Genomic DNA, 16271 nt, shown 5'->3' on the forward strand with positions numbered 1-16271 from the left:
ACTAGATAGAAACAAGGCACATGTTTTCTATTTCTTAAACAATAAACTTCTTCGGAGCATAAATGCACTTTCAGTTTCACCACACGGTTTTTTTCCTTAAGCTTCTAGTTCTTAGATTAAACACTGCGGTTCGTCGTCACAGCCCAACAGTTTCTCAAGAAACTATTTTCTTGGAGCACTTAATGAGTATAGCGGCACTTAAAATAGTAACCTCGGGCTCAAGGGTTATCGGGCTTTGACTTTCTTTCAACCGCGACGTCTTCGCAGCTGACCTGAGCTACCAATTTATCATAATATGGGCTCCAGGTGTCAGGACACTGGAGGTTGATGTCAAATACCAGGTGCTCATTCCTAGCCCATCCTGATCCCAAGGCCCTCGCAGCGTCCTCGCACAGCCTATCAGTCGACGCCCACTGCGAAAAGTGTTTAATTGTAAACTGCACGGGAAAAAGAGAGAAATGAACACAAGCCACCATTAACATGGAGGCAGACTTTTTTCGACTGGTCGGCTTTTTGAGTTACAGGCGAATGTTTTTCTAATCTTGGATTTCTACGACAATCTCAAGGCAGACTAGCCTCCTGCGGAAGCGCTGTTTGGGCTCGTCACGACGAGCCTCGTAGGCGGCTAAAAGTAGACTGGACCATGGATATAGGGGATACAGCTGAACAGTCCTGGCTGAATTTTACTTGTTTATCTTTACATTTCTTAGGAGGCCGGGTCACTGTAGAAGTGGTCCCCAGAATGCCCTTCTTATAGAGACTTCTTATTTATTAGTCTTAAAGCGCAAAAGTGGTCAAATTTTTCAGTTGGTCATTCCAAGTCCAGTTGCTCAATCCAGACCATTCTTTTTTGAGAAACCAGAAACTGCAAGGGACCGCATACGATAAACGCTGCCAACGTAGGATCTACATGAGATCTGATCAACCAAAAAAAGTATGAAGACAAACAGTAGACTGCAATAGACAAACAATAGACTATCGTATGCGGTCCCTTGCAGTTTCTGGTTTCTCATTTATGTATTTTTGGACCGTAAGTCTTTTCAGATCCGATACGCTGCGTTTTTAAAGCATGGTACTGGCCATGCGGTTGAATGTTTAAATGTTTAGGCTGGCCTTGTCCAGCCACATTTATTCTTTTGCTTTTCGAGACACCAATCTTGACACTTTGTCTCCATGCGCCCCGAAACACATGATGTTGCAACGCGTGTTTCGGAACGCAAGTGAGTTCAAAGTACGGAACTTGATATAGTGAACGGGTCATTTTGCAATTTATGTGCGTTGGCTGTTGGGCTGGCGTTACATATCTTCGCTACACAGTGCTGACGAGCCCCAAGAAGGGCGAAACAGCTGTCCACTGTTGCGATCCTCCTTCATCGGTTCTTGTCATGTTGGTGTCTCGAAACGTTTTTCACGTAGTATCAGCCTTGCAGTCTATTGTTTGTCTTCATTCTTTTTTGCATCCAGTTTATAAGTACCTCATTGATGCATTTCTACCTTAGAAAAATATCATTTTGAACTAAGATAAAAAAAAAGACTCAAAATCATTTGATTGCCTGGTACTTTTTTGGAATAGCTATATGATCGACACCTTGTTTAAGTTACACCGCATTTGTTGTCTCTTTTGCGAGAAAGAGACGGAAAAAGACAATGTAACCTCGTTCCCACGCTCTCTCCCCTCTGCCTCCCTTGTCGTTCGGACAATGTTGTCAGTGTCACAGGCGATGCAATATCGTACAATGATTCACATTTTTGAATAGTCGGATGCTTGGAGCGATTTTCACTTGAGTGTCGACAAGTTATTACTTACTTACTTAATCCTCTTCGTCACCTGTGGGACAAGTTATTGGTTTTACATCACTACGCTACACGATTGGCTTAAAAATTCGCCCCACTTTCTCATCCAATCAGAAGTAAAACAAAAACCAATCGTGACTCGCTTGCACTCGTTTTCCCGCGCTTCACGTCAGCTACATGTATTTACTTCGAGTTTTGATCGGCTCATTGGATTGTCTGTGTCTTTTGTGATTGGCCAGAGCAGCCTCGTTCCCAGAGTCTTTTCCCGCCCCACCCCCAAGCAAGGGAAAAGACCGAGGTTGTGGCCAGAGTGATTGCTTTGGTTTTGGTTTACGACACAGAACTCAATTGAAAACTGCTCGAAAGTTTTTTTCTGGCATATATATAGTTGGGGAGGCGCGGTGGCTTCATGGTTAGTGCGTTCGTCTCCGGATCGAGCGGTCCGGGTTCGAGCCCTGGCCGGGGACATTGTGTTGTGTTCTTGGGCAAGACACTTTACTCTCACAGTGTCTCTCTCCACCCAGGTGTATAAATGGGTACCGGCGAACTTAATCCTGGGGGTAACCCTGCGATGGACTAGCATCCCATCCAGGGGGGAGTAGAAATACTCCTAGTCGCTTCATGCTACAGAAACCGGGATGAGCTCCGGCCTGATAGGCCACTTGGCTCGTATGCAGACTTTACTTTTTAAGATAGTAACGACTCAGTACGGAGCTTCTCTCAATGACATTTAGTAATGTACCTCCGGTATCTCGCTCTGAGCTTGGGCAACACAGATGATGATACCAATAACAACCAAGAAAACTTTCTTTGAGGTTATAAACTTCATTTTCTTGTTCAACTAATTCAATGGTCTCGATATTGTGCTGAAACAAACAAACATTTTAGCAGTCAGTTAGAGAGTTGTCAAGAAGGCGTGACTAGTGTTTTTCTTTGCAAGCCCGAGACATTTTGACTTTTAAACTGGGACGGAGGCCGAAATAAGAAAAATGACACGTTTGATTACGTTGAAAAATTAAAAAAAGTTGCCTTCCCTGCATAACCGAACACACGCAAAGGTTATGAGGTATGGGCGCGTTGGTCAGCCTTCGCGCTCTACGCTCGCACCCAGTTCTCTGTTCCTGGTCGGCAAAATATTAATTAATGTCAATACTTATTATCACAAATTATATTTTCTGGGGACGGGGAAACAAACCAGTCACTGTGATGTGACAATAAGATGTTAGCGGTGGATTTTCAACTCCCTTTCAGTTGTAATAAAAAGTCAGTCTTCAAATTCTCTTTTTCACAGAAACCAAACACAGCTGTTTTAACACCAACAGATCGGCATTTTTTCATAATCCCGCCTTTTTTATGTATTCTTGATTTGATTCGGACTAAGCCATTGTCGGGCATAATTTAGCCTTGCATACGGCTGGCGCGCCTGAAATTTGACCAATCAGGATTAAGCAGGCGGAAAAACTTTACTGTCCTGACGAGTCCTGACAATGTACGTTAACAGGAAAGGCATTGAAATCAGGCAACGTTTCTCACTGGAGATGGCATTAAATATTCTCAAAACCATATCAGATTCTAAAAAGTGAAAAATATGAAACATTTTGTATCTCCAAGCTTTTAATTTGGCGCCAAAAATGGGTCGCCGCACTCGCCGGCATCGATCCGGCTCGCAGTTCGTCGAGTGTCGTCAGGTAGGATAGTCATAGTTAATAGAGGGGAATGGTTTAATATGAAACTCGAAAAAGTTCTTTGTTGTATGTTTTTGTTCTCTTTTTTGGCCTTGACCGTGCACAAAATAGTTGTCTACTCCTGACCGAGGAACTAACCAATAGAAATGTTTAATTACGTAATTCTAGCATAGTGTATGAACGCAAAACAAAAGATTGTATACGGTCGTGGACATCTTGGCATCTTTGTTTGTTCCTCTGATGTTTGCCGGGCTTCATAACCATTCCCCTCTATGGGATAATATTTGTCTTACTTTGAACAAAATATGCCGTTCCTCGTCAAATTAAACCTTGAATTATCAAGTTAACCATTAGAAGAGACCAAAGCAACGCTAGCATGGTCTTTATTTTTGTAAGCTGCCAAGAAAAAAGGCTATTATGGTGTCGTTTCGGTAGGACAGCTCAGTTTTGACTGCTGCTCGTGACTACTTCGGGTGACTTCAGAAGTTGTCACAACACAGTGACTGGTTTATTTATTTTATTTATTACAATTTAACGGCGAAGATAACATGTAAAATACAAGCAATAAAAGAATAAAATGGCCATAAGGATGGTCAGCAAAAGAGACAAAGTCCCTATACTATGCAGACCACCTGATAAAAGAAAAAAATGGGAAAAAAAAAATCTAAAACAGCTTAATTAAGTTAAATTAAGTTTATTTTTTCATCTAAGCAGTCGTAAGACTGGCCAGACTGGAAAGCTCAAAACTAATGCAAAGTGCAAAACAAACCCCTTAGCGAAAAGAAAATTGGTTTAAAAAATCGAATAGTTCGAGAAATTACAGAGTTCGACTGAGGGGAGAAAAACGACATTTGGTTCGAGTTATCGGGAAGTTCAAAAAATCAAAAATTCCACTGGGATTCCACTGTATTTCGTTCTCGAAAGCGCCTAGGACGCGAAACACGTAACTTGTATGTACTCGACTAGATTCATCACTTAAAGCGTACAGTGTTTCTTGCATTTCCTGGGGAACACAAAAGTGGAGATATCGACACAAAGTGAAAACGCTGGCTTGACAAAAAAGAAATAAACTCAGCTTGTACAAACTTCAACTTCGGTAGATCAGGGCAAGATTTTTGCTACCCCCAGACTAAACAATATCTTAGTTACTGAAAGGGTTCACTCAAACTTACCGAATAACGGAATTTTTACGGTAACCTCAAACGTGCACTGAGTTCAAGTCTTGTTCACTCCAGCCTGCCACCCTTAAGGACTGCCGTAGACGGACGCTTTCTCACAGAACACGAAGTAATGTCAAATAAATCATTTTCGGAATTAGTGCTTTTTGCGAAGAAGAACAACGGAGTTAGCGCGGTAAATTACAGTAAGCCATTTCCATTAAAACCTTTGCCATTCGAATAATATAAAACTGGTAGATTAGTACAAATACAAAAACTGAACCCCTAGGGGATTGTCACCCTTCGCATGTAGAATATTTCACTGAGTACCTTGCCGATCAGCCGAACTTTTCAAAATTTTTAAGCCTGTAGTTTTTTTGTAAAGGTCTTTAAAGCGATTTGACATTCAAATCTTGATTGTGGCCGGCCGGGTAGCAATTCTTCTTTCTCTTTAAAGGGACACAGTCAGCTTTGGGACCGCGCTGACCTGGACACTAGTTTCCTTACTTTGAAAAGAGTTCACCTCAACCTGAAATCAAAGTTACGCGTCGAGTACGTAGAGAAATCCGCTTCAATCTTCGCAGTGTTTTGCTAAATTTTCAATCTTTAACTGAAAAACCTGTTTTTGAGCGTGCTTTTGCTCATCCTATGATATTACTTTATCATATTTGGTTAAAAACAGTGTGGATCGCGTCTCCAAAAGAACATGAGCCATATAAACAAGTTAAGTCCTAATTACTTCAGAGATGGGCGTTTCTTTGGTTCAGTAGGCGAAAGTCTCTCTGCCGCACACAAAATCAACACAAGCCCTTTCAAGCTACTTATCAACGGCAAAGTATTTTCAGGAGTATAAGCACACTCGCAGCTGCACAAGCACTCTTAAAACTTAAAAGACCGTGCTGTTCTCTACAGAAATGTTTTGAACTTTGAATCCAAGAATTGGTGTATTGTGGAAATCCTAGTAAAGTATTTCTGGGTTATCAAATGCCAACAAAAGGGGCAAACAATTCCTTTTGTGTGATCTTGGTCGCGCAGTAACCACGTTTCAAATACGTAATCTGTCGGTAAGCTGACCACAGAAACGGTTTGATTAGCATACCACCAGGTTTAGCCCGGGAAAACAGAGTGATTGCCAGCTTTTCGGTTTCACGCCGTCTGTGTTCGCTTCCCAAAAAAAATTCTGACTGCAGTCTGTTGCTCTCTCGAAATATAATCTGGCTCGAAAGGTGAACAGATTTAATTATTTAGTTAGAGACCAATGGATATTTTCAAGAATGAAACCAGCAGTTGAATTAGAGAGTATCTCCAGCGCCACCCTTTCCTCGTGCCAAGGCCCCGCCGGCTAACGGGGACAGGCGGCTCTGGGGACGAGAATATTAAGTCTGAAGAAAGAAAAAAAAATAGAAAAATTAAAAACAACAACAGTAAAAAAGAGTAAATCGACTGTCCTCTTTTACCACTACACTGGCAGGGATTAGCACTCCACAAACTGAGGAGTGCTGATATGGCTTAATATGACTTGGGGAGATTAAGGGCCTGTTTACAAGAAGAGAGGGTTACCCTAGCAAGCGGGTTACCCTAGCACTCACATATTTCCTCATTTTTACTTTGTCATGTTTACAAGACAGCCAGGGTTACACCCGGCTAGGCAGGTTACCCTATCTGCATGCTAGGGTTACCCTGGCAGGCGGGTTAACTTTTTTTCTTGTAAACACTCCAGGTAGGGTTAATCCGCCTACCCGGGTTAACTTTCTAATTGTTTCCAGAGCCTTTGAGTGTAACCATGCATTAAGTTATCCCGAGTTGTAGGGTTAGCCTACCTGTGAAATTTTGCTTGTAAACCCGGGCTATCTTTTGGCCTCCAGCTAGGGTTAACCCGCTTGCTAGGGTAACCCTCCCTCCTTGTAGACAGGCCCTAAGATATTGAAATTGGAGGAATAATATCGCTTAGCAAGCTTGACGGTTAGGCTATATATTAGGGTCAGGGATTAAGTGTCTCTTCAAATCTCAAAAACTAAAACTAGAAGACAAGTTTCAGAAACTGCGGCTTTCCACAAGTTGTTCGAGATTTCCCAAAAAGTTGCTCGCAGTTTCTCAAACAGTTGCTCAAAAGTTGCTCAAAAAAAGTCAAAAGTTGCGTTTTGTTACGAAAGTTGCTCAGAAGTTGCTCCAAAGCTAAAAAAATTGTTGCTGTCTCCCTTTATTTCGTCTGATGCAAAAGGCAACAAAAGTAAGATTTCTAAGCACTTCGTGCAATTTTGCGGCGTAACCACTAATCAGCGTTGCTAAATAATTTTGTCCTCAATAAAACCCAAAAAATGTATGAGTAAAGATTACGCATCAATATATATTAATATTAATTTTGTAAAAATTCTTCACCTGATCATGAGACACTCGAGTCAGTCGAGTGTGAAAAAAAAAAAAAACACGCTGACCTAGCAGCCCGAAAGTACGCTTCTTGCACCCATGATCTGCCCCATCGGGGAGGGGGATCTGCCCTTTTTCACAGGTTAATAAATTGTCTACTAAAAGATTGTGAAATATGGAAGCAAGGCCGCTTTAAGCACTAAAAGCTGCTCCGAGTTGATAGAAAACTAGAAATTGCTCAGAATGCAAAAAGTTGCTCGAAACGAAAAAAGTCACTCGAAATGCAAAAAGTTGCCAAAAAGTTGCCGAACAACTTGTTGAGAGCCCTATCAGAAACTACCGAAAGACCTAAGTTTGAAAATAAAAGGCACACGGCGGTGAAAAACTTGACAAACGCGTGTCGTAATCAATGTTTCAATTAGACTACGTGTAGTTCCTCTTTTGCTTAGTCCGTCGAGCGAGACGCGAAAGAAAACCACGAGAAAAAATGGCCGCCTAAGATCCTTTCGCGCGCTTCTCACTCCCGACGTGGCGCCGGCCCCGGCGCCGGCCCAGGATTTTTCTCGCGGTTTTCGTTCGCGTCTCGCTCGACGGGCTAAGCGAAAGAGGGACTATTACTCGTAGTCTTTGTTTCAATGCTTTGACGTACATACTCAGAAGTAACCATTTAACTTACAAATAAATTTAAATTTAAAGTGAAAAGACTAGACTGAAATGCCAGACGTCATCTCCCGCCCTCAGCGGAGATGAGACCAATGGTTCTCAGATCGCACGCGGTTAGAATGTAACTACCCACAACGCCACGCGTTACTTAAAATTTTCAAAATGTCTGCCTTCTTGTATTCTTTTCATCGAGGGCTTTATTGCTTAAATTTGGACGACTGTTTGGTTGAAAGTGGAAGGCAATTGAAGAAGATCGCATCGGATTGCTGTGGGGTAGGTTTTAAAGATAGTTTAGGGTCAGAGATACATCATTTTCAATGTAAACCTAGATGGGATGTGATCATGCCCGTTTGGCGGTCTTCGATATCGACCAGGCGCAAGTTGATAGATAACCAAGTGTTTCACTTGCCTGCCGATAGAAATTAACAGTTTCTGTGAATTAGGTCTTATGGCCTTAGCAGGAGTTTTTGTTCAAAAGAATTTAAACTTAGAAACATTTATCATAGATTGCATCATTCTACCAAACCGGATCGAGTCTCTTTGAGTAGGTATTCTTGGGCGCTTTCTACTTACCCAGAAATTCCAAACCATCGAGAAGGGAGCAAATCGTATGGAAATTTCCTGGGAAAGTGCCGTGAGGAAAAATCAAATGGAACAGGAAATTTCCTGGTAAATATTTTGGAACATTCGCGTATATGGCCTTGCCAGGAGGGGGAAGGGAGGGGAGGACGAGGGGGACAGGGGAGTCTGAACCTTCTGCTTCCCCTACCCTGCTCTCCTGCTTTCCGTACCTTTATCTCCTGACTACCGCCCTGCCCATCCTGCTCCTGTCCCCTGTAAATTAGGAGACTCAAAACACATCCTAGTCATTTAGCTGCGCAATCCTTAGGTGTTTCTTTTCCTTTTTTCCTTCATTTTCAGTCTTGCTCCTCTTACTTGGGTCTTTTGACAGTTTAAGTGACAACCTTTCATGACCTATGATGTAACCACTGTCAAAGGGCTCCAATTTCACCAGAAGTAATGAATGAAAAATTTTGATCTAAAGATCAGGCACAGCATACATGTGACGTTAATCTCACCTTAAGCCTCAGTTTGCTAGCCCAAGAGCAAATTTTGATAAATCACCACCCCAGAAGTCTCAAAAGACGCCAAATGTATTAAGTCAAATAACATTTTGAGTTCTTGTTTCTTGAAAGTATTTTGAACGCTTAATGAATAACAAAAATTAGCATTTTGCATTTCCCTCCTTCTTCCCTCCCTCTTAGAACTCTGGCTTCCCACCCTTTCTTCTCCTGCCTCCCATCCCCCTGCCTCCCTCCCACCCCCACTTGAGAGGTTGTCCTCTATTCCAGAAATTACAGTTAATGCTGTTCTATTCCCCACTGGAAATTTCTTAGCCTGTGTCACAGCTACCCTCCCTGAAAGAAAAATCGACAAGACGCATAATAATTATTATGTGTGATCCTGTTGTTAATAATTATGGTGTTCAAAGTACGCAACTTTTCCAGGACTGTGTGAAATATTACCCAGGGGTTTTATTAGAAGCCGGGACCCGGGTACCAGTACCCGTCTACTCTGAGTACAGTACCCGCCTTCGCTCAAATGAGGTCTCAAGTAGACTGAAATACAAAATCAAAAGCCAGACTAACTGAAACTTCTTTTCACTGCTCTTCTGCTTTGCTAGCCGAGTCTAACCAGGAATTTTTTCTCCGAATTACAGTTCTTTTTCCATGAAAACTGATATTTTTGTGTCTGGATTACTGAAGGATTTCTCAAGCAAAGTAATAAATTTCGAAGTTTGAGCGCATCGCTTATCTTTGCGAAACGCATTGTGTACGTTATCAAAGTAGTTATCAGGACCCTCTCTCATGCTGTTACATAACATTTGCACGTGACATTTCACATGACCGAAAGCACACGGTTTAAAATGACGACGAATATAAACAAGAATAAAAAATCTCACGCCCAAGGCATCCTTGATAATTTCTTTGTCATAGTTCCCAAAAAGTCAAAAGGTGAGTTATTAATACATTACAAGTTATCTTTTCAACATAATGAACTTGCACTGGCGGATATAAATAGAGTGGGCGTTTTGCAGGTCAAAAGAGTCATTGAACTGCCACGACCTTTGAATACAAACAATCAAAATTGGCTATTGCGAGAACTCTGAGAACTTTCAAACCTGCTGAATTGTATGGTTATTGGACATTACTAACAGTCATATAACAAGATGGTCAATTAAATTACCTAGGAAACAACAAACACTGTGTAAGAGCCTGCGGATGTTGTCCTATGAACATTACTTTAACAAACAAGCCGGTTACATTATTGTTTTTCATGAAGTCACTTTGTGCTTGTCAATTTAGTAAATTCTCTAAGGCTGTGAACAGTTGCAATATTCTTTTTCAAGAAGTCACTTTTGTGCTAGTATGGGTAAAAGCTCTGTAAATTATTCACAATTTTTGTTTTCAAAATGAGGATGTACACTTATAAATTTCCACCTCAGAATGCTGGAAAATGCATTTCCGAGAGTCTAATTTTGAAAATTTTCCAGGGGACCATGCCCCCAGATCCCCTTAGAGGCTTGGGCCTCCAGGTTATAGGGGTGCCTGCTTACTCAACTGTAAGAAACCTCCTACTTCAAAACTGGCTGAAACCCCTGATGACCTGATTAGTTGATGGATTGTTTGCGGTTTAATGTCTTGTGCAAAGATCATGTGCAGAGAGCAAGTTCCTTTGTTGTCTCTGCGTGTCACGTCAGCTGCTGTGATATTGAAATGTATTTTATGTGTGGATAATTTATGCAAGGAACACGATTATCAATGGCAACACACAGATGCTCTCTCCCTTTTTTTTCATTTGGAGAGGGCAGCTGTGATACAGTTTCGAAATTTCCAGAAATTGAAACTGGGAATTTCTGATGGCATGGAAAGCACCCCTAGTATCTCTGAATCTCTGACGGCCTTCTCAAAGATGTCAAATTGAATGTGTAATGAGAGATGATGCTCCTTATGCTTCTTTGCAAAAATTGTGTTGGATATTTACCCTGCTGAAAGAAAGAAAATAAAAACCTGACTCTCTAAGAATTAGAGCATTTTCAATACTTTCTGTATCTCCATCTCTACTTCTGACATGTGCATAAGGCTTAAAACTGTATTCTTTACTTGCATTTGGTGATATCTTGTAACCAGTGATGAATGGGCCCTGTATTGACCAATATTAGTATAGGTAGTCATATGAATACAATTAAGGATTTACAAGTAGTACTCATTTATTATGCATTGCAGTAAACCCTTTGTAAGATGTCTCTCTTGGGTCAAATTCAAAGTGAGTTCATTTTTTAAGGCTCTTGTTATTTTATTTAATGGTAGGGTGTCCCTGTGGAAGAACTGTCTGTCATCCATAATGGCCGCCTGGTCACTGAAGACAGTAAGCTACACCTTCAAGCTGGAGATGTGTGCTACGCAACTCTGCTTCTCCAAGGTGGAAAGGGAGGATTTGGTTCCATGCTGCGAGCGCTTGGTGCCCAGATAGAGAAAACAACAAACAGAGAAGCCTGCAGAGACTTGAGTGGAAGGCGAATGAGGGACATCAATGATGAGAAAAAGTAAGGATCTGTCATAGCTAGACAGGGCTGGATCCAGGATTTTTCAAGGGGGCTGTCTGGTACCTTGAGGTTGCAGAATCATTGGAGCATGTCCCCAAAATGCTGCAATTTGGTAATTGGAACCTACTTGAAAGCTGTCACATCAGAAATACTAGTAATGCTACAAAGTAGAAATTACAATGAGGTACAGTGTACCTGTCCAGAGCAGTTGCTGTCATTTGTGCTATACTATAAATTTACAGTCTTTTCATTTTGCTCCTCCAAAAGGGGGGTGGCTTGACACTTAATCCACCACCCACCCCTAAATCTACCCTTGCTCAAATTACAAATACATGCTGTTAATACAGCCATCATTGGGCTATAGAAGTTGATTTCCAGTCCATACCGTGCACTCTCAGGAGTTTGTTTTTGTTTTGATTCATTTAAAAAGTCACAAGATTGGTTTTGGTTGGCTGAAAAAGGGGTAAGAAAGTCTTGAGCCAATCACATAGCCTGGTAATGCAAAACTAATTACTTTTCAACACTCGAGCCAGAACTGCTCTAAAGTGGATTTGTATTAATATTTTGAGAAAAAAATTTTCTTCCATTTGTTTAGGATTGCTGAGTGGGTTTCCAACCAAGCCGAGAGGGAGTGTGAAAAAGAAAAACAGAAACAGGAAAGGTTGGCAAGGAGAAGAGCAATGCCCAAGCACACATTTGATGATCAATCTTACACACAACACATTCAGCAAAACTCTGAACGAATAGAGGATGCACTGCACCAAGGTAAAATACTAACCTAACCTACTAAGCGTGGCTTTGCTCCTTCACTGTTCAAATTTTTCTCATTTGTTATTGGTACAGGACTGAAAGCAGCTGGGAGTTCAACATTAACTTCAAGCTCAACTTCAGTAGAGAAAACAGCAAACAAGAGAGTTCATACTGATGAACCCTCAACTTCAAGAGGAGGGAAAAAAAGTCGATTGTGGTAAGTTGCTGGTATTTTTAAGACGTCGGAGGAGTTCAGAATTATGCAACAAATGAATGGGCACCTAACCACTATCAGTCTGTAGCCTGAATAATGTGGATAAACTGCCCTATGATCAATCCCAGTGGACCATTATCAAGAATTAGAGTTCATGCACTGTTAGTTTCAGTCTCTGATTTCAAAAATGATTGTCATCATGTAGTGCTATTTTTGTTGGCCACATGGGCACCAGTTGAACCAAATGAAAAGGATGTTTACCTGTTGCCATGACTCAGAGCAATGTTAGTACCTAGTACAGGCTTAAATTTGTTTTCCACCTGGAAGAACTTTTTTTTGAAGAACATTATGTCTTCTGGTAGTCGGTGACATTGCAACAAGTCATGATTGTGAATGAAAATTTTTGTTTATTATAACTTCAGCTTTATTGTCGAGTCAGTAACAATAATACTATTAGATGAGCAGTTATTTGAAACTTCAAAAATTGATAGTGCTTAAAGCGAGCTGGTTGTCTGAAATTGATAGTAGATCCTCAGTTTATAAACACAATGTGATCTAAAAACCCCTCAAAGAACTAAAGAACCTTCTCGTAATAAAATAAACTTACCTTTTGAGTTCAGGTTAGGAATGGATGAGCTGCCAGACAGTGATGAAGAGGACGATGAATTTTCTCCTTCAGAAAGTGACAGCAAGGCTGCACCAAGTAGTTGTACCAGTACGTCAACCGATGCATCATTTTCCAGCACTCGAGTTGAGCCACCCAGGTCACCTCAGGCTCCTGAGGACAGACATATGGACATGGAGACAGAGACAATCAAAACAGCCATGCCGACATCAGATGCAGAAACAGAGGTGCAGGAAAAGACAGCTACGCAGACATTAGAAACAGACACGGAAATGCAGGCAGTGACAAGTATGCAGGCCTTGGAAACAGATGTGGACAACAGTGATCACCAAAGAGATAGGGCTGCAGAAGACACTCAAGAAAATGGTACATCGTTAAAAACAACTAAGCAAGGAGTAGAAGACACTGGAAACACAAGCCTTGCTGACAGCCAAGTAACTGAGGAACAGAGCCTGGAAAAGGTTAGAATGTGATCATAATTTAATTAATTTGGCACAATGCATTTGAACATGCACATGATCTCGTGAATCATAGAATATGGCTGGGATTATACTGAATGCAAATTTGATCAGAATTTTTGTACGAGATTTTATGGCAGTTTGATGGTTTTTAAAAAGATCACTGCCCTCCTACAACTGTTCTAAGTGTAATGCTGTGTTGAGCTGTGCAGCACTGGTATTAGACAAATGTAAAATTAGGCTGAAGGGGGAATAGAAATACTCTTAGCTGCTCAGTTGAACTGAAACTGAAGCTAAATGCTCACCCTCCTGATGGGCTGCTGTGCTGAAAACATGCGTTTCATAAAATGAGCCATACCTCACCTTTGATAATTTTCATTTTAGGTTGAGTTTCACCTTGACAACTACACTTCTGCTGAGGAACTTGAATCTCTGGGATTGGATCGTTTAAAGGTTGAGCTAAACACAAGAGGGCTAAAGTGCGGAGGAACATTACAGCAGAGGGCTCAGAGGTTGTTTGCCACCAAAGGGGTCCCCTTAGATCAACTGGATCCCACATTCTTTGCCAAGCCAACAGGCAGCAAGAAATCTAATGTTAAGAAGTGAGAGACTTTGTTGAAACTCGACAGCCATCGAATATGATAAGCTCATGTTTATACATATATGTGGGATGTAGCTGCGATGCAATGCTGCCAACCTATAAACATTGATGGCAACAAACTGATTATGAATACAGCATGGCATTTTCTTATGCATATTAAATATTTTGTAAAAACCGACAATTTGGGTCTTGAGCATCTCTGCTGGCTATCCATAGGCCCCCAAAACATACCATACACATGCATGTAGTTGCTTTGTGCCTGTGCAGCATTCATTCTATTTGACAGTGCAGCTGGTTTTATTTTCTGGGTCTTTTGAAAAGCTAACCAATTAAACTACATGACTTGCAAAAAAATGTGGATGTTAACATTTCGGGTGTTTAATTTTTGGACAAATTTGGGACAGAAAATTTTGGACACTTTGCTGAAACATAGCTTAAGTAAGTTTACACTTACAAAACACGAATTAGACTGAAACAATATCTGTGAAAATGGTAGTTTTACTGCAGCCTCAAGGTTGAACAGACACACTGACAAGAAAATAACACAAATGGTATAAAGCCATTATCTATATCAAGCAGTGTCTCACCTAGAGTGCGCTTCATAAAGGAAACTAAGAGCTTTGGAGCTACTTAAAAGTTTTATACTGTACTGTAAATATTTCTAATGCTTAAAAATTTTGAGAAATCTAAGGAGTAATGTAATTCGACATTTCGATGTATTTAACATCATTATCAAGAATAAAAATCATTGAATGTCAAAGTTGTTAAAAGAGTTGAATTATGAATGTCATCAGCTGGCATTCATTCATATGCAAATTGAGTCAGACTGCACATTCAATGATGGTTTGAGATCTTGTATATTAAACATTTTGTAAATAATGCAGTCTAGTTTATTCTGGCACTTTATTGAGGACCGAAAAATTGTCCGTGATGATTGGTTTGTCAACTCCATGTTGTTTCATATGTTTGCCAATCAAAGATCTGGGCGGTTTTATTTCAAACACTTTTTCTGTCCAAAAATAAAAATCGTCCATACTTTTTTTGCAAGTAATGTATGCTGGCTTGAATTTTTTGTTGCTACTAGACACTTTAGACAGAAAATCGTTACTTAACATAACTATAAATTTTACTGTTCAGCACCTCATAAGGATAACCTTGAAGGATATCAATGAATTGGAGTGTCTGTTAACAGACGGGTCCATTGTTGAGTGGAGGCTTCAATTTGGCATTTTCAAGAGTCCTTGTTACACAGGGCCATGGACAGAAAAAAAAAATATGGCTGAGGCATGGTCCATGGTTAAATTCTCTTCTTAGTTATTTAGCAGTGGTCTACTTTCCCCTTCAAAAAAGAAACAACAGAAATAAAAACAATGACTAAGGCAAGCGCCTTGGTTTGCCTCATACTATGGTTCTGTTGCATACTTATTCTCTCTTACCCCTGCCAGTGATCTAATTTGCAAACATTTTAAACATTATTCATCCCAACTTAGATAATATTTGTTTCCTTCACTTTCAAGTAAATTGTTAGATAAAATGTAGAAAATTGTATACTGACAGAGTACAGCAGTCTTTTGGTATCAAAATGTTTGATTGAAATCTGACATTCCTCAAGGAATTGTGGTTAACTGTGACCAGCTACCAATTTTCTCAAGAAATCCAGTTTAATCCAGTTTATTTAAGTAAACTGTAAATAACTCATTTTTTTGGGTGTTATTTTGGTTGATTTAAAACTTTGCTTTTTCTTGGTGTCAAAGAAAAGGACTGCAATGTAGTCTGCTGTTTTGGTGCATTAAGTAATAAAAATGTAAATTATGTAAACTTTTCTTGAGCTCATAATGATTACAATTATTTGGCCTTAGATCTCAGGGATGAACAATTTATTTATTTTGCTATTTGGTGGTGTAAGTGGTTTACAGTAAGAAGGGTTCTCAACTAAGATTCATGTAGGAGAAAATGAAAATAATCAACTGAAGGAAAATCACTATGAACTTAAATGAACCCAAGACAATGACCAGACTAAAAAACAGTGGTGTGTTGTTCTTATAACGATCTCAATCATCTGATCTTGTGTTTCAGGGATGGACAATTTTATTTTGTTTCGTTTCCAGTGATGGATGTGGTGTCCTCTCTCATAATGATGAAAATCATTTCAAGATTTGACCTTGTACAATTTTATTTATATTTTTTGGGAGGTGGGGTGGGGGGCAGGGTCGGGGCAGGGTGGTGGTGCAATTCCCTCTCCCCGCCCAAGAATGCCTGCACTGCAACAGTGGTGGGGAAAAAATGTTGTTCACAAGAAAAACAAAGGTTGAAAAATTCTGGTTGGAAAAGAAGTGCCAGCTCTGATCAA

The 16271-nt window shown here is 40.4% G+C and overlaps 1 protein-coding gene across 1 annotated transcript; it reads left to right on the top strand.

The window, feature by feature from the left end:
• The first annotated feature begins 7810 nt into the window (after nucleotides 1-7810).
• Nucleotides 7811-16237, top strand: LOC145485155 (splicing regulator SDE2-like). The gene is made up of 6 exons (XM_081463849.1): nucleotides 7811-7939; nucleotides 11038-11273; nucleotides 11869-12038; nucleotides 12117-12240; nucleotides 12858-13323; nucleotides 13705-16237. The coding sequence occupies exons 1-6, from the start codon at nucleotides 7829-7831 to the stop codon at nucleotides 13924-13926; spliced, it is 1329 nt and encodes a 442-aa protein (XP_081319975.1). The 5' UTR covers nucleotides 7811-7828; the 3' UTR covers nucleotides 13927-16237.
• The last annotated feature ends 34 nt before the right edge of the window (nucleotides 16238-16271 follow it).

The sequence above is a fragment of the Orbicella franksi genome, chromosome 4 (assembly GCF_964199315.1).
Source record: "Orbicella franksi chromosome 4, jaOrbFran1.1, whole genome shotgun sequence".
NCBI lineage: Eukaryota > Metazoa > Cnidaria > Anthozoa > Scleractinia > Merulinidae > Orbicella > Orbicella franksi.